Source organism: Strix aluco, chromosome 4 (assembly GCF_031877795.1).
Source record: "Strix aluco isolate bStrAlu1 chromosome 4, bStrAlu1.hap1, whole genome shotgun sequence".
Lineage (NCBI taxonomy): Eukaryota > Metazoa > Chordata > Aves > Strigiformes > Strigidae > Strix > Strix aluco.
This window is the reverse complement of record NC_133934.1, coordinates 77556494-77575846: the sequence shown is the minus strand read 5'-3', so window position 1 is coordinate 77575846 and position 19353 is coordinate 77556494. Positions and strand designations below refer to the sequence as shown.

The 19353-nt window shown below is 40.8% G+C and overlaps 1 protein-coding gene across 1 annotated transcript in view; it reads left to right on the top strand.

The window, feature by feature from the left end:
- SLC7A11 (solute carrier family 7 member 11) overlaps window positions 1–19353 on the top strand; it is a 60504-nt gene that overhangs the window by 29147 nt on the left and 12004 nt on the right. Inside the window, exons 7-9 of the mRNA XM_074821501.1 lie at window positions 17000–17123; window positions 18300–18403; window positions 18902–18998. Coding sequence (XP_074677602.1) covers window positions 17000–17123; window positions 18300–18403; window positions 18902–18998 — 325 coding nt within the window. The remainder of the gene's footprint in view (window positions 1–16999; window positions 17124–18299; window positions 18404–18901; window positions 18999–19353) is intronic.

The following is a 19353-nucleotide window of genomic DNA, read 5'->3' as shown; positions in this document are numbered from 1 at the left end:
TGCTGCACTGTCCTGCACGTCAATGAGTGGAACTTTTAGACTCTCAAGTAAAAGGATCTTGAAGGAAAAGTCCATGCTGGAGCAACAGATGCTGTGGCAGGTCCAGCTGATTTCTAGCTCCAGCTTTTTCTTCTCTCTCCCCTCTCCATCCCACCCCTCGCAAGACATGCTGTAAATGCCTTAACCTTGACAATCTGTTGATTCTGCCCAGGATGGATGCAGTTAAGTGAGCCACATGTGAGACATGCAAATGTTTCAAGGGCTGTAACTAACTGTGTTAGCAGTTTGAGTTAAAACAGGGGAAAGGTCAGGACAGAGTTGAAATTGGTAACCCGAATTAAAATCCAAGTAGCTGTGTCTTTGGGTGTTTTTTTTGTTTTGGTTTGGTTTTTTTTGTTTTGTTTTTTTTTTTTTTTTTAACTTCAATTACATTGAACTGGATTTTTGGATTTGATAATCTGAATTATCCTGTACTCTTGTATCACAGACTTTTCTTTGACCCTGGAATTTTTGAGAGTTCTAGCACACTAGCTACCATATCTAATATCTCATAATTAACTGAGGATGGAGATTCAGTCCTTTAGATCTTATTTTCCCCTCTTTTAGGCTGCTGAACGCAAATTCTTTTTATCACACCTGGGTGTTCCTTGCCCCACCAGTGCAGTGGGTCCTCCTCAACAGCAACGCTGTGTCATAAGGGAGGAAACAGAGAGCACAGATGGAAAACATGGTGTGCCATGCAGTTTGAGTCTGGGGTGATCCAGATGTATGCAGAAAGACACTCTGCAAATCTGAAGCCCCTGCCTTGTCTTTGACACGTGCACTTTGTGTCTGAGTGGTGCTTTGAATTCACCAGAGCAATATATGCAGACAGCAGAGGGTCTGGGAAGATGACTCACTGGATGAATTCACCTGTCATCTGGAATAGGGATCACAGAGAGCAAAGGCTTCAGCAGCAGGGATAACAAAAAGACTGCAGATTTCACTGGGCACTATTCCTCTTCCTTACCTCTGCAGACAGTCAGAGGTGGCTGCTGTGTGTGTGTACTGCTTTCCAGAGGTTGCATGTTTTCCTTAGGCGTTTAGTTAGGGACTGATCTAATGGGTTCTATCACAATCTGTAATGTTCAGGAATGTGTACATGACACACATTCAATTTACGTTGTTATTTCTTTTTCCTTTTCTCTCGCACAGTCTCTTTTTGTTTTTCCCCACCCCATGTTTTTTGGTGCTCATATCAGTGCTGAGTCCTGTGGTGCAATTCCACACCACGAGAGGGAGAGATGATCCTTGGGTGCAGTTTTCAGGCACCAATATCTTTGTCATTGGCAGCTGCTTTCTAAACACCAATTTAGCATTTGAATTTGTTCAGCTGACTTCCAGTCTTTCTATCACCTACTTCCACTTCATTATCTTTCTATTTTAATGTAAAAAAAAAAAAAAAGAAATGTGATATTCTGTTTAGAAATTGACTGAAGTGAAGAGCTACTGTGACAGGGTTTAAACTAATATGCCAGTCAATATGTGTAAATTAGAAAAGAGACTGATGTAATCTATAGCATTTGCAAAGGTTTCAAAGATGTACCTTAAACATTAATTAAGACAATAAGGATGTCTTATAAAATTAGAGTTGAGGAGACTAATAATTCACTATTGAATGAAGAAAAGGCAAGGTCACTTGTAGAATTGCCTGTTCTATCATTTATATTCCTTGTATAAAATGCTCCTACTCACACAAAAGTCGAGCTGATAGCTGTGGAAATATTCAGGACTAGGAAATGCATTCATACCTAAGCTTTGAGGGCATACTAAAAAGAAAAAAAAAGGTAGTTGTCTTTTTCTATCTGTTCTATTTGATTTTTGTAGTATGATTTATTATTTCATACAGAGTCAAAGTTAGCTTATATGCCTAGCATGGATGTTTAAGAGTGAGTGAGTGGAAAAATGAAAGAACAAAAATGAATGCTGTAGATGCAGGGCCAGATCACTATTGCTGAGCCTGAGTTTTAGCTGTGGGTATGTGCATTGAAATGAATAGTGCTATCACTATTCTTTTCCTCCAAATTGTCTGACATAGAATCTGATTCCAATTCCTCTTATGTCTCAAGAATGTAATAAGATATTGCAAAGGTGTGAGTACAGAAATCAGGAAGGTAGTCAGCTACCTGAAAAATCAAGATATTCAGCAAACATAGCTGGAGGATGGAAGGGAAAAGAGAGGGGAAAATATAAATTGCAAATGCGGACGCCATAATGCCACACTGCTATATGCCAGGATGCAGGGTTAGTAGTGGTTCTGTTCCTGTGCATGCTGTTAGGAGGGAGGAGGGTAAGGCAGGTTGGTAGAGCAGGCTTCCTGTGTGATGGTCTTCCCATCAAGGCAGTGTCCACATTAAGGCAATACTTCAGAAGCCATTGCTTTGATATGTTTCTTTCTGTTTATGTAGACTCTGTGGTTTAAGATAAAAGGCCCAACTTGAAATGAAAATGACTGAATGAAATCTCTCAGAGTTCTGGAAACATTTGAAACTTTTTGAAGATTACATGTAGCTCTGAACATGCACCATCTGGGCAGGCTCCCATTGAAGGAGGGGAGAGGTTCCTGTGGGCTGACCGGTAGGATGAGTAGACAAGCAGGTGTGTGGGCTGCTGTGATGCATAGCTTTATTTTTTCTGATCCAAGAGTAGTGGAGAAAAGGGAGTCTTTCTCCCCATCTCTTCTACAGGGGATGAAAATATTTCAACATTTTGATTTTTACAAGTGACTGCCTTTGTCTGTTTAACACTGATGATGTGAGGTGTCACAATGGGTACAGGTGAAGTTATTGCCTGGAGTGTACAAGGAAGAAGCAAACATCTGCATGGAAGTTGACACTTCAGAGGCAAACGCTCAATCAGGTTTCTCATCCTCTGCCAAGCCTGTGGTACCTCTTTTGAGGAAGCAAAGTTCAGGGGACTCAGCTGGAGCTTCCTGCACTCCCTCCTTCCTCACGGCAGTGGAGGTGTCTCCCCAGGCTGCCAAGCACCCCACAGGTTTGTGGGAGCTGGCTGGCTGTTGCGGATAGTCTTGCAGCACCTCTGGCTCAGAGTCTCACAGAGCTTTGGTGGCTTTGAGGCGTAAGGATGTGATAAGCCAGCATGCTGGCTTCAGCTTTGGGTGGTGGCTGCCCCGGCTGCCTCTGCAGTAGCTCTTTAGTTTATGTCGCACAGCATCGCATCATGACGGAGCGGGTCACTCCTTTCCAGACCTTGTGGCTCAGTTCGCTTGCCGATGTGATAACCTGCTGAGTGCAAGGTGTGTTTGCTTTCCTTTTTTTTTTTTTTTTCTTTTCTGTTTGTTTATGTGAATGATTGTTACTATGAATCGGCCTTGCTAAGGAAGTAAAACAAATGTTTATTCACAGTCTCCCGTGGTGGTTGGCAAAACCTTAATCTGCTTTACCAGCAGGCTAATGTAACAACAAAACAATGTAACCTTCGAAGTTTCCACTGCCTTGCCTTTTCCTTCATTTTCACCACCTGAAATACATGTGAGACTACTTTAACATCTATTTCTCTTGCACTGAGGGACATAGCAGTACCTGTACAGAGGAGTGACAGTATCTTTTTATGGGAACCCCAAGCTGCTCAGCAGAATATTCATTGCAGGAATAAAAATCTCTTGCAAGACTGATGTACTGCTAAAGGTCCAGAGCTGTAAAACATACAGTATTTTACTGGAGAGATCATGGGTCTCTCAGGGCTAAGCTAGTTCTTCTCTTGGCTGCAGTGAAGGTCCCAGGCTCTTATTAGATATTTTCATTCTTTTTTGGTGGTACGTAAGCAGGTGGCCTGACTGAATTTACTGGAAAATAGGTGAGACAGCAGTGCATTAATGGTAGATAGAAAAGTGAGGAAACTCACCAGATGAGTTATAACCAGATGGGGGAAAAAAAAAAATTGTCCAAGTAGCGTTCAGATAAAGCTGTATCTATGCACTTACAATGTCAGCCAGGACTCTGAGTCCTTCACACCAAACGTACTAGGCCAAATCAGCAAACGTTTTGTTTATGTAAAAATTACTGACTTGAGAAGCATTTTTTCAGTTAACTGTGATGTATTGTCTCTTTGTATGCTAACGCAATGCCTGAAAACCCTGATAACCGCTATCAGACCATGCTTTGGGCTAGCACCTGGTTAAGGTGACAAAGTGCATGTCCACGTGAGGTGGTTCAGAGCCTGCCTTTTGATACAGGGCACAGTCACTGTGGCTCCCCCACAGCCTCCACATTTATCACCTTGGGCCCTTGTGGGGGATGTACTCTTTGTGAAAGAAAGCACGGGTGGTTTGTACAACTTTTGGTGTTGATGCTGTTTTGCAGTGTGGGCAAACCGCTCACAGGTTTTCCCCTTCTCATTTTAAAACAGAAACCTGGTTTCCTCTGACGCTGGTGCTTTTATTTCCTTATTTACCAATGGCATTAACCACGGGGGAGGTGATTCTGAGCACTCGCCTTAATGTTTTGGTCTAAGATTTAAATCCGGGTTTCAAAGAGCACTGAAATCTCACTGTAAAACCCAGCAGAAGCCAAGAAATTCCTTATGAAATTGCACAGATGTAGAGCGGTCTTTGCTCATGGGTACTGTCAGTTACATCCTGCATATAGAAAAAAGGGGAGTCTCACAGTCATTTTTCCTGTTATTTTAAAAGCAAGCCAACACCCACTACCTACAGGTAGTTATACATGGCAGAGATTGCTTGTTTAATTCCCAGTGTGATGTTCTGTTCTGTACAGTGGTGCATCCTTTTCTGGCTGCAGAAGAGGATGAGCTTCTTTGTGCCCCTTTTGTTCCCTTTAATGCTGAGCCTCAAAAATGACAAAGTGCAGAGTGCTAAACCAGTGTTAGATGAGCATGGTGTTATACCAGAAGCAGTAGCAGCACCCTACATGCCATTAACAGTGACCTTTTCTTAGAGCATCATCTAAAACTCTAGGCTGATGCCGGCAACTAACTGACAGAGAAAGTGAGATAGCATTTTTAACTGGTATAAAATACAAAATGGGAGAATAAAACACAAATAAAGGGATGGGCTAATAAAATTGCAAGGATAGTATGTTCTTTATTGCACTCATGTGCATCAGACTGGAGTTTTATAACTGCACAAACAGTTATTAACACATGCAATATCATCAGGAGTACTTATCCTTTAGAACAACATGGTCAAAATATCAATAGCAATGGTATTATCATACTCAAGAAAAGGAATATATACCACTTGGTTCAGCTAGCAAAATAACTTATTTAACTTTGACACAGTCTTTTTGGATGAGACATTCAATGGGGTTGTCTTATTTGATTGTTCAGCTTTAATGAGTAGTGAAATTGCTGACTTGTATTTAAGCTATGTAGTAGTTGTATCGAAACAAGACAAATTGGCTTTGTGCATCTTTCCTGTAGATGAGCATATCCCTTTCTGTGTGATCACAGAATTTCCATCAGAGGAGGCTGCAGGCTCTTCTTACCCAGCGAGCGCTCAGCTTTCTGTTGCCCTTCACACCCGTTCCCTACATGGTAGCTCTTTTATGGGTGTGCTTACGGGTGTGCTGATGTTCTGGAAGCGGATCACTTATAGTGTAGCTTATACTTTTTGATATTTGGCTGTGACTATATTGGAATTTTAAAAGCATGGTGACAGTGATATTTAACTTAAAAGAATATTGTTAACTAACAACCCATAAGGGTTTTCAATCATTTAAATTACAGTAGAGCCTATATCCATGAACTGTAAACTAAGAGGATTTATATAAGATTATAATGGCTTCAGAGGAGCTGCGAAGTGAATAATCTGCATTTTACAAGTTGCACTGCTGTGGTCTATTATGTCAATCCTCATTCACTTGTAACACTTGTTGTTGAGCAAGTACTGTTATTTGCATCTTCACCTTGTCATTATGTTTTGTTTATTGCAAAAAAAAATGGACTACATAATAACAGTATTTAATTCTGTGGAGTACGACAGAATGAAATGTCCCTTAGAAGAGTAGTTTGATATCATCATTTGAAAAGACCTAACAGCAGTAGAGAGACCTTCTCCACAGATCATGAGAATGGATAGAGAATAAGAGCACTCTAGTATGACAAGAGGTTTAACTTCTGTGTAGAGTTATTTTAGAGAAAAGAAGAATTAGTTTCATCCTACAGTGGAGGAATGACAGGCACTTCTATTTTTTCATATCTGTTTTTTACAGAAAAAAAGCAGCTGCTAAGCCAAAATAGATAAAAGTAAAGATTTATCCACAAAGAGCATAGAAGACCATGAAATTCCTTTTCCTTGGGCAAAACTTCATTAGAGGATGATCTTCTTGTGGGTCTAAGGACAAAGTATTTCTATAGATGTGAAAAATAAACAGAATCACTTTAGGATTCTTGCTTGGTGCTTGTGAAGGCCATGAGAAGAGTCTTTTTCTTAGCTGTAGGCTATCCCAGGCACAAATAGGTCCCAAGTATAGGCCACACAGGCATGGTGTTGACTATTGTCAGAGTCAGGATGCTGTCCTAGAGGAACTACCCTGGAGTGTAATGAATTACATATTTTCTCTGCTCCGAAGAAAATAATTTCCCCCACAGTGGCCTAAATCCTGACATCTGCTTTGTGCTTATTTTGGTTACTGAAACAAGCCTTGCAAGCACTTTTGCTAAACTATCACATAAATTTGTCCTGTTTCACAGAGACATTGTTTTCTCTAGGCTTACTTTCAGGTGCAGATGTCAGGGAGGCTGGTATGGGACAGGGTGCTATGGAGTGCCAGGATGTAGAGCTTTTGGATGGCACCAGTACATGGTTTTTAATAGCTTTATTTTGAGTCAGAACAAGAGACAGTGCAGTAAGTTCTGTATAAACCATCATTATCACTTTCATTTTAAGATTTTTGCACAGAAGGGTAAGCGCATCATTGACAGAGGGTACACTGAACAAACAGTGTACGATTGCAAAGATGAGTCAGCCTTAAAATCCTACGTCTCATTGACCATACTGTCTAAGATTATGGAAAAAGATTAATAATTCTGGCTATTTCATGTCACTATCCAAACTGGAAGGAACTTCATTTGCAGAATGATTTCAGTGCTAAATTTCTAAGGGTTATGTTTAAGATTTCTCATCTTGGACACAGAAAAACAAAAATCTAGCCTTACTGGTGATTTTGAAGGTTTTTTTGTATTTCTCTTCATGACATCACTTCATCACTCCTTAAAAAATAAAAAAAGGGTATGCTCTTCTCCTATGCATGTGATTGTAGTTCAAGTATTATGAAGTTTTAGCGAGAGAGGATTTCAGCTTGCTGATATTTCTTTTCTCAAAGCACTGAAGGTAATAAAATAGAAAAAGTTGATATTCCCGTTTGAACACCATTCAAGCGCCTCCAGTTACTGCACACTACAAAGGCATATTTCAGCTCACACTTGGAGTTTTTTGGATTTCTCTTCTGTGTCAGAACTTAGTAATTTCTTACAGAATGGTTTCTGTGCTATATGGGCTGTCCCACATCTGTAGCCAGTCTGTTAGGCTGTCCTTAGCAAGAGCCTCATTTCCTTGCTTTCTGCAGAGAAAACTTTATCTGCTGGACAACCCCCTTCATGGCAGTGCAGTATTGTTAAGACATCTCCTTTTAATTTAATTTAAACCCTTTTATATCTTTTAAAATGCTAATGCTTCAAGGCACCCGCAGTTACCATTTTTCTCATTTTTAATTCCTTCAGAAGAAAAGCCTTTCTTGGTAAATGATATTTCCGTTTCCATGGTGCTCCTTATTACAAGTGGCTGCTCTTTTCATCACCGAATGGTATAATTTTCATTCATGCCGAAATATCAATGGTAACATACAGCAGCAAATCGTTCCTTTATGATCCTTGGCACTGTGGAAACTCTCCTGATCAAAATTAAATGTCAAGGAATTTAACAAGTATGAAAAATCTGACTCCTTTTATGCGCGCACACACACACACACTCCTCCCTCCATCCCTCTATGCACCTAAGCATTTGTCTTCCCCCGTTACCATAAGGAGTCATTAATATGCTACCACTGATGCTTCCTAAAAAGTTCAGCTGCAGGGCCGAGGGGGCGGCGTTCCCTCCTGTACCCTCCGCCAGAGCCGAGTGAGGTGGTTTGTATTCAGACTGTTTGTTCCCAGGTTGTGAACCTGAGCGGCTCATTTTGGGAATGATAGCAGCCTCGCCAGCCTGCTCCCTTGCATTACTCAAAGTGTCGTTTTGCCATTTGCCGTGCCATAAATCAGAAACATATGTCCTCACTATAGACAATAGAAATACATACAGATCAAGGCAGGGCTCTGCTTCTACCCCAACCCTGCTGCCTGCAAATGCTCAGGTACCTGCAGCAGCATGGGAAGGGTGCTGTGACAGCCAGCATGGGTTTTAGTGGGATTCCTTTTACAAACATCGTAATCTCTTTCCCTGGCCATGACATTATTATTATGTGGTAGCTGCTGCCTGCTGGCTTAGGTTTCCCAGCTATGAGGCCTGATCCGCTCATTTCCCACCTCAGGTTCCCTTGTTTATACTGCTAAATATTCCCACCCAACCACTGCCTGCGCTCTGCCGACTGCTGCCTTTGTGCTTCACGGGAAAGTGGCTGTGCAGGATGGCAGCTCTGCCTGCTTGTGAGTCTGCAAGGAACTTCAGGAGACTTCGTCTTTCCGATGAAAAGTGGTTCTGCTCAGGGAAATTAGATGGTGTTCATAAATCAGGTGCTCAGGGAATTACTAATTTCAGATTCCCAGGAGAGTCTTCTGTAATATATAAAACTACTTTTCATATGCAATTACATCACACCCTTCTTTTTACATTTAAATCTGGCAGTGAGGTATGCGTCTGTATGAAGCAGTTACGACAGGAAGTCAGACTGGTGATCCTGTGCTAGATAAGGCAGCTTGGAGAAACTGCTTTCAATTGTGCCTCTGCCCCACTCCCCTTCATTTCCATACAGGAGCTAGGTACAGGCAGGGGTTTTGTTTTTACAACCTCATGTCAGGTTTGTGGTTACGGCTTCCTTGCCTCCAAGCAAGCACCATGATTTACTATTGCTTCTCACCATAATCTAAGCTACTGGCAGTGCTGTAAGCACTTCCAGCAAATAGGCTTCGGAAGAAAATAAAATGCTGGAGCTTGTGAAAGAGCAGAGGTGCTCCCTTCATCTCCTAGTTGAACGGGAGCTAGGCAATAAAAGTCAAATCTGAAGTTTTGTGTCTCTGGTGAAAAAGGTCACAAACTTCCTAGAGTACATGAAAATTTCCCACAAATGAAATAAAGGGAGGATGTCAAAACACTGATGTTAGGTAGAAGCATGGAAGTCATTCATCAAACCCAGGAGTGACAATATATTTGTATTTGAATCCTCTGAATTTAGACTATGCTGCTTCTTAAAAGGCAAGCTTTTGTGAAAGAGCGTGGCAGACACTGTTTTAATTACATGTCCAACCTAAACCACACCCTTATTGCAATACCTTAGATGAATGAGCATCTTCATCCAAGCATCTTCATTGACATTTCAGGTTCTGAAATGCCAAATGCAGATCCTTTGCTAGAGAATCTGCTCAGCTTCTGCCCACATTTCCAGGCACCTGACTGGTCTCCAGTTAAGCCTCCCAGACTCTCTGATAATAAGCATGCCTGAGTTCCCAGGGCAAGCCCAGCTCTGTGCAGGGGTGGCTAGGCCTGACTATTACAATGGAAAAGAAAAGCCAATTTAGGTCCTTGGAGGGGTGTGACTTGGGGTCAAGTTGCAGTGCAAAATAAAAGCTAGGTCTGATTATTCCTGTGTCTCTTGGAAACAGTCATAAGCTTCGTACAATAAATTTGCAAATAAGGTAATGTGAAGATGTTGAATCCTGGTACTTGATGGACATATGAAAAAGGTTTACTAAAGAAGTGACTGAGAAGTCACAGGGGATGATTTATATCTTATGTTTCAAGTCTGTGTTCCATTTATTTTTTTAAGAGATTTTTTTAAAGATTAAACCTCCATTTTACTTGCCTTTCATGTTGTTTCAGGAGCTCTGTGTACTGCTTCTTGTGTTCACTTTCCTCTTCCTAACAGTGCTCACACACTTGCTATGTAAGAAAGATGCATGGTTAAGCAGAGACGTGACTAATATTTAGCGTTGTAACCTCAAAAGTCCTTTGTGGATTTAGCTGTCATCTTTAATATCTGCTGTGTTGGCTTAGTTTTCTTTGTGAATGACAGGAATGTTAACCTCTCCATGCAAAAAGATTCAGGATCCTGCTTGAACGTGAGAGCCCTCTCTAGCTGGTAGTCCAAGTTTCAAGAGGAATCCATTCTGCTCTTCAAAGAATGGTGTTTCATAAAAGGCATTAGCTTGACAAATTAGGCCATAACATAAATGAATATGGTGCTCTGGTGAGATCTGGCTTGCCAGCCTGAGTTGGTACATGATGTGACCACAGCCAGGTTGAAATTTCTATTAAAATGAAGCAAAACACCTTGTAAGCGTAACAATTATCCTCAGTCTGTCAAGAGCTGTTGACAGATCTGCTTCTGCTTGGGCCTTCAGCTGGGAGGGTTTGTCTAGAAGGAGATGTCATGGAGAACAGTGTTACCCTGTACAATTGATAACTTTCTAGGTCTTAAGTTTTAGCCAAGAGAGTATTTATGATGATTTGCTTTTTAGGAAGGCCTACTAGAAAGGATATTGAAAACATTTGAGAAGTTAATCAAATCAACTGCACTTCCCCTCACACTTGTAACACAGTTTGACCCTTTAAAGTCAGTTGGTCATAGAAGACCCCTTTTATGAACTGTAACCAATTATAATCCAAACCAGTGAAGTTGAACACTGGGAAGAAACCCAGTAATTAGGTGAAGCAGAAGCCTTTTTCTTCTCTTGCTAGGTGATAGAAAGCGAGTCGGATTTTAAATCTAGACTGCAGCCTGATTCTGTACTCTATTATCCCAGTGCTGTGCTGCTGTGTCTCTGCAGATGTCAGGGGTACAGAACCAATGCTTCGAAATGGAGAAGGGAGCCCTTTAATGCTTGCTCCAGCAGCAACATCCGTGGTGTGTGTGGTGGCATAAATGAGAGTGTAGATTAATAGCTAGTCTTTCCTTTTTTTCATTTCTCCCCTGGAAAATCACAATCAAAAGAAGATGAAGAGAAGTCACATAATTTAATAGCGTCTGAGCTGCAAGCCTACAAACAGCAGCTCCAGTCTGGAACATAAGGCTGGAACATATTGGGAGGCAGTGAAGGGGGAGAAGCAGTGATCTGCTGAGGACCACCTTTGCTACAGTAAACAAAATAATAATAGCTTGTTGCTAAAGTTAGTCATTGCCGAGACCTATATTAGCATTTACAAATCCGAGGATTCGAGTGGTGCTGTGATGATTCCCGTCCCTCTTGCCTCTGTATTCCTTGCTTTGATTCTGTCCTGGGAGGTGGCCTTCTTTTAAGTTTTGCATCCTCCTTTTCTCCTAACAGATGGGTGAGATTGTAATTGTATCATACGTTGACATGGTGAGAACCATTTGATCCCTTCAGTGTAACAGGCTGCCTTTAGGCTGCTTTTCACATGAAAAAACATGCATCAGAGATAAGTAAGTTTCTATTCAAACATACTGCTTTCCTGTTCAGGGTTCGGGACTGCTTCCGCTCACAGAATGACCAACCAGGAATGGCAAAAGATATAGATCAGGCTCTGGAACACAGCACTTACTAAGCCAAGCCTATACATCTGCTGGTCTTGCACTGAAGTCCTGAGAATATTAAATTACCAGGGCTCTCTTGTTTCTTTCTGTATTGTATTTGGTTATTTGTTCAAGTGTCAGGTTATTTGGATAAATTTGCACTTGTGACTTCTTCTGCCAAGCTTTGGCCCTATGGACAGTGCAATGAATGATTAGATTTTTTTAACAGTGCCAAAATCCAGAAACAGTTCATTTGGAAAATTGCTTAACAGATTGCAAATGGTGAATAAATTATTGCACAAGGGAACTTTTGAAAGGATCTTGAAACTCCCATGGTGGTAAATTTTCAGCTCAAGAAATATAGCATATACAGGCTCGTGCTCACGAAAACCAAATAAATCCTTGCCTGGAAACCATGTTTAGGACTCTTCCCCCCCTTTTTACTTTTTTCCCTTTTTTTTTTTTTTAATTTTCTTTTTTCTTTTTTTTTTTTTTTTTAATTTAAATGTAACAGATTGTATCTTTCATAATTTCCATAGCACAGTAAAGATGTGGCTTATCTCACCTAACTTTACCAGTAATTAATGTATTTGTATAGACCACCTTATTTACGTTTCCTGGCTGGGTTCCACTGGTGCAGCTTTTTCCAGGACAGTTGACTCAGACTGAGCATTTGTAAAACCTGGCTTTGAAATGGACACAAGGAAACGATTTTGGCACGGCCTCTAAACAACAAAGGATGTGGTGACAATGTTTCATACTTGTGAACTCAGCTGACTTGGTGGGGCCTATTTGATTGACTGTGTGCTTGTTGTTTCATAGAAAGAACAGCCCGCAGTGGTCACAGCTCTTAGCGTGTAAAGTTTGCTGTTATAAAAGTTGTCATTAAGCTGGGATATGAGCTGTAGACTTCTGGGAATGTTCCTTGGCTGATTTATTGACATTGTTGTCCTTATCCCCAGGTTCTCACCCTGGCTTTCTTTCCCTTTTTTCTACCCCCCTGGTGTGCTCTGTGGTTTTTTTCTCCTCAAAAATATTTGTAGGAGGTACCAGAGCAGATTATCAGAAGATCTATGATTCTGCAGCACTGAAGGTCAAATCCAAAACCCAGTGGATATCCTGATTAACTGAACCCTGTGCCCTAGCTCCAGGCTCCTTAACAGGCTCTAGAAGGAGGAAATTTGCTTCCAAGCCATATGTAGTATAGCTTGGCAACGCATTTCAGTCCTGTATAGCCACAGGATGGGCTATAGCTGTATTCTTAATGCTGAATTTCTCTGATGGCAGACTTCTCAGTCTTCTTCTGGGAAGCACAAGGTAGATGTGCTCTTTTTTTAAGCTGTTGTGATTTTTCATTATAATTGCTTTGAATATAGGGCAGAAGGAGAAGATTTGACTTTGAATAGTAGCTAGGGATAGGTAAATCTTAAAATGTGTGGAGATTCAATTCAATTTTAATCAACATTCAGATGTTTAGAAGGTACCCTAACTGTCTTTCATCTGATTTTATAAAGACTTTTTAATTATATTGCCAATATTTTCCTGATTCAGGTTTCCTCAGAGGTGTTTTTTTTTTTTTTTTTTTTTCCTTTTGATACTTATTTTCTTCAAAGTTCTGGGAGAAGAGATGAATATTGCAAAGAACTTTCCTGGCAGCAGCTTTCCCTTCTACCTGAGGATCAGCCTGCTTGAATATTGTCTTGGCAGTAATGCATGAGACACTTCCAAATCATTGTATAGGCTTGAGGCTAACGTCAGCACTTCAAGGTCTACTCAGAAAAACAGCTGATTTGAAAAGAATTCTTCCTGATTTTGAAATCTGTTGAGATTTCACTCTGAGGTGAAATGCCAAAGGAAAGCACTGCCCTACAGTAACCAGTAGCCACTCCAGTGCAAGTTCAAGTCCTGGGCCTGCTTTAAGTAAATGAAATATTGCAGTCTCCCGTATCAACACACACAGTGCTATGGTTTTTAAGCCATTGGCCATTCTGAGGTCTTTACCTCTTGGACAACACTGATTGTAAGATTTTTTTCTTCTAAGAAATATCATACCCGTGGTCAGTTTTCCCATCAGAAGTTTTAGCTTCAATGAATCAAAATCTTAAAGTGAAAAATATTTTTTTCTTGAATTTTCTGACTCCCTCTACTTGAAAACTTGCAGCTAGGTGTGTGACAGTGGTGAATTTGTATTATATCAGAAACATGGCTTATTGATGTGCTAATACCCTGTGTTGTGTTTGATTCATAGTATACAGAAATGAAAAGGTGAAATCTGCATCGATAGAGGCAATTTAATAGAGAACAGAACTGAGGTATGATTTTTCCTGATTTGGAGAGAAGATTTAGAAGTCTAGGAGAATACCTAAAATACAAGAAAATTGGTACAGTGATCCTCCAAGGAAAGGAGGTAATCTTTATTAGTAATGGCATTACAGTTTTTATTCCAGTGCAGTGACTGTAGTTCATAGCAGAGAGTTTGATAATGGGATCCTGTTGCAAATTGGGAACTGCCTCTTAAATTGGATGGATAGAAAAGACATGATTAAAACTCTCGCTTAGAGGTTTTACATACGGTTCGTACCTGTCTGTCTGTGCTTTCAGATGATTCGAGGACCAAGTGTAAATCCGAACTGAGGTGTCAGTGAGAAATGAACTGTACCGTATTACTCATCCCTGAAATCTTGAAACTGGCCTTTCATTTTTGTCTAAATCTGTCACCGAACACAGTGGCTAATAAGCAGCACTCGGAGGGGCTGTGTGCGAGCATACGGCAGCCCTCTGAAGGCCTGCTCCTGTTGGGAGACAAAAGGAAATGCGACCTGAGTGCTTGCTTCGCTCAGAAGATGAGGACTCGGGAGCTTAGAAGTCACGGCATCCCTTTGTGCTGCTCCAGGCGTGAGTTATGATCTGCAGACTTTTTAATGAATACTGCTTGCTGACTAGATCTGCCTTGTTTTTTGGGTTTTATTCTTCTCCTGAGTTTTTGGTTTTGGTTTTGTTTTTGTTGGTATTGCTATCCAAGGGGGTTAATGCTCTTCAGCATAACAAAGCAGGACCCGGAGTGTTAAGAAAATGGTCATGTTTGGAAGCATGATTTATTTTTCCCCTCGGTTTTGAACTGCCATTTTGTTTTAGAGGAAATTAGACTGGGATTTAAATTAGAAGATAATACAGCAAGCAGATGTTAGAATGGACAAAGATAGTTTGTTAAGTTTAACAATGTGGTTTCGGTCATTCAAATGGTATTTGTAAAAATAGTTCAAATTTGCTATTTTTGGCTGGAAACATTTTTTTAAGGTTGGAGTAAATGTTGATTTATCCAATAGCTTGATGGTTGAAGCATTCATCTGTGATGCAGAAGATATAATTAAAATCTCTGCTCTGAGATGCTTTGAAACCATGTACCCCTACCTTGAATGAGATGCTAAGTGGATTGAATTCAATTTACACACAGGTCAGGTAAGAAGCTTAACTACGCTGGTTGCAAAATATCAGGCAACTGAGCTACAAAAACATGTTTTGCAGAGATATATTATCAACACGCAGTTCTGCAGTACTTAAGTCAGTAACTTTATGTTTTTCCCAGCAATACAACACTTGTATTCTGGGCTGTTTGCTCTGGTCCTTGCTATTGCCTTCTCCATCAACAAGCACATCCTACAAACTGACTGCCCTCCTTCCAGCTTCTTCACCTGTGGCCTTGTGTGTGAGGTAGCAGTGGATTAAGGCAGCATCATCATGTCTACCCAGATCTGGTGCTGCAATATGGCACGATCCTCTTACCTACCTGTGTGTGGGTTAATGACAGTATTTGATACCGTGGTTTCTAAGGTGGGCAAGATGTGCAACAGCGATACTGTCCCGCTTTATTTATTTATTTAGTCTCAGTGTAGAGCTTCTTTTCAGCTCTGTACAGGCATACTGATGTCAAGGATATCTTTGAGAAATAAGGACTGGTAGTGAAGAGGATTCTTACATCCTAAACCAACTGTGTTTCTTTAGAGAAAAATATCAGAAAATAATGGATCTTTGTGCTGGTTTTCAAAGCACCTTTTCCTTTGAGGTAATTGCAATAGTCCTTTAGGACTCTGCTTGTGGTTTCTTCTGGGACACCAGAATTCCTCGTTCCGTCTCTCCTTTCTCCCACCTGAGGGGGTGACCTTCACAATGAAGTTCTCTAAATATGGCAACCTCTCCATCTCTTCAAAAGCGATCTTAATATAGATAGCTGGAGGGAACTGGCCATGAAGCAGGAGCTCTCACCTCTCAGAGGGAGAGCACGTACTGCATGTTTCCAACTGCAACTCTTGGCCTTGGAATTAAAGGACCAAACACTGGTTTCAGATCTGAGCCTCCTCTTGGTGTGGTGCAGATATCAATGATATCAAGCAATGATATCAAGTGGAAAGAGACTAGAGTAATGCTTGAAGCATCTGGGTTTCATTCCTAACTTGAACATTTGCCTGCAGCATGGCTTCAGGCAAATTCACTGTGTCTCTTCTTTAAAATAGAAATAATTCTGCTTTTCTGTTTTGCTGACTGGGAGGACATGTTATAGAAGTTCAGTGTTATTTATTGGTGTGTTATTGTTCTGTCTTTTAGTGAAGATGTCAGGGATTTTGTACTGTTCAGTGGTATCTGTGCTGTGTTAACAGTACAAATCTGTGCTGTTCCTATTTCTGTGTCATTATCTGCCCTCATGTGTCACTGAATAGTGAGAGAGATAATTGCGATATGTTAAGGTGTGCAAGGGAATAATTGCACAGAGAAAGAAAAGGCAGAATTTCATATGCTAGACGTTTTGGCATCCAGGGGAAGATGTCACACCACCTCCAGGTCGGCAGTCATTGAGTGCCAGTAGGTATGTTGGAGATGCCACTGTGATTGCTTTCCTGCTAGACAGAGCTGGATCACCTGCATCTGTCATCTGTCTTATTGCTGGTTGAAGCACTGATACCTGCTGCCTTCCTATTGGGCTCGTCTTGAAAGTCGATACGGGTAGGCAGCTCAAATGGGCCATATTTCTTGTATGGGAAGCATGGGGACCACAACCTCGTGGTGTCCCCAGAGGACTCCTCCCTCTAATGGTTTCTCACCTCTTCATTATAAACCTATTTGCTTTGTGTAGATGGCTTTGTTTAGATGTGTTATTTTTTACTGGTAGTTTCTAATTATGATATTGTGGGATCACCAAATGTGCATTCGCCATCATTAGTGGCTTCTTCTCATGTTATTTGTTTCATGTTCAGGGAATAGCAACCAGATTGCAAAATAATGAGCTACCTTGTGTATTTCAGAAACATACCCCTCGCAATATGCATTTCAATGATTATCGTCACAGTTGGCTATGTGTTAACAAACGTGGCTTATTTCACTACAATCAGTGCTGGGGAATTGCTGCTTTCAAAAGCTGTAGCAGTGGTAAGTTACAGAAGAAAAATACAAAGCTATGTCCCTGCTGCAGTTGTGTTTGTTGATATATTCTTATTTCCAGGGGAAAAAAATCAGGGGACATGTCCAATCAGGCTTTTCTATGGCTCCTCTTTTACCCCACATACTAGCATCCCTGTGAAATTAGTCTCATTTTTGACTGATGAGTGGGATTGCACTTAAGGCCATCAATGGCATTTGTAATGTAATGTTAGACTGTATTTATTTACCTGATATAACAAAGTCAATAGGACTTAAATTTCATAGCCAAGTACATGCTTGAAAAATTGTGTTAAATTGTAGGCCAGACTCCTGGGAAGCAGGAAACACAGATGTTTGTGGAAGCAGGAGCTCTGAACTATTTTTTGTAGCAAGAAGCAGTAACACTGTGTCTGCACGAGGTGCGTCCAGAGTACTTAGGAAGGGGGTTGCTGTGAATACTGGAGTTCATTTGGGAAAGAGTTAACCTGGCTTGGAAATAGTGCTTTGATTGTTCTTGCTGAATTGTGGTGATGACACTGATTTTTATATTTATGGTATCTGACTCAAAATGAGGAAATAAAAATTTCCATTTACTTTCCAGTAGTGACAGTGCCTGTGGCTATTTCAATTGACGTGGCATTTAAAAAATGATCAAATTCTGTAGCTCATGGGAGATTTAGAAACAAAACATTTTGCAAATCTGAAGAAAACTGTGCAAGTCTCCTGTGGTGCCCCAAACTCCAAATTAAGGCTCTTCTGGTAACCTAGAACAATAAAGTGTGAATGGATGGACTATACCACTGGGTAGCGTTAGCTAAGTAAAATGAAGGCTGGAGAAAAAAAGGTTTAGGTAAGCAGATCAGACCTTGATCCACTCAGAATGGGTCTTCTTTTTTGGAGTCATACTGGTCTAAACTGACATAAATCAGGGCCTGATTCCACCTTCATAGCATTGCCTCAACAGGCAATCTTCCACATGCAGTCAGGAGTAAGCGTGAGAGACATCACCCGCAGTAGCCTTGGTGTTATGAAGTAAGAGGTAACAAATGCACAGCACAACTTTCAGTGAGATGCAGAAAAGGGGTATAAATAAAACTTACCATACTTATTAGTTATTTGTTAATAGTGTAAAATTACTTTAATGTTTTATGAAAAATCATTGTATGTTTCTCTCTCCTCTAACAGACCTTTGCTGAACGACTAATGGGAGACTTCTCTTTAGCTGTACCAGTATTTGTTGCTCTCTCCTGCTTTGGATCTATGAATGGTGGCATTTTTGCGGTCTCCAGGTGAGCACTGCTAATATTACACGGGGTGAAGCACGTGGGGTATACGCTGAAAGTAAGGAAGCAAGGGGAAGGGAGAGTGGGATTCATTCCTTTAGCAGGAAATGAAAAATGACTATAATGTTTACCAGGTGTGGTGCTTTTTCTCACTTTGTTCCTGTTGAGTTTAGCATCTTATTGTTAAAACCCTTTGAATGGTTTGGAAATGGATCCCTCTGAGCATAGCACTTAATTAATGGCTGTTTTGTTTCATGTGAAGGAGGGAAATAGGAGGGAAAATATTAATTAATTCCAAACACCAATCATAGTGTAAGGTGAGGAGAGAACACCTTCAGAGATTACTTTGATTTCTGTGTATGGGCTTCTCCTGTTAGTCTTTTCATTCAGAATACCTCAAACAAGCCTAAGAAGTGCTGCTGTGCTCTGTGACTTTCATGAGCCGCTTTGCCTAGTCACAGTAATGAGCACATTTAAAGTCTGTCCACATTTATTTCCCACCAGGATGTTCTTCGTTGCATCCCGCGAGGGTCACCTTCCGGAAATTCTCTCCATGATTCATGTCCGCAAGCACACTCCTCTGCCAGCTGTCATTGTTTTGGTAAATCATACAAACAAATGTTCCTGCAGAAGAATTCATATTACAGGCTTGCTCTGGAGGATTCAAACAGAATTTGGGCACTGCTTGAGTCTCATTTATTAATGTGTATGTGGACTTTGGGCAGGGCAGAGGACAGTAAAGAGAGGAATGAGATTTGGGAGTTGTTCTTATTCTATCATCTCCTCCTTGCTATCCTGTCGGTAGCACTTGACTGCCTACTGCTGCAACCTAATTCATGTCTTATTGCCCTTTATTTCTAAGGACCTGCTAGTGATGAGCTAGTTCCCTTTCAGAGAAACAAAATCCAGTTAAACAAACAAACAAAAAAGGGATTCATTTAACTGAAAGTGTAGCT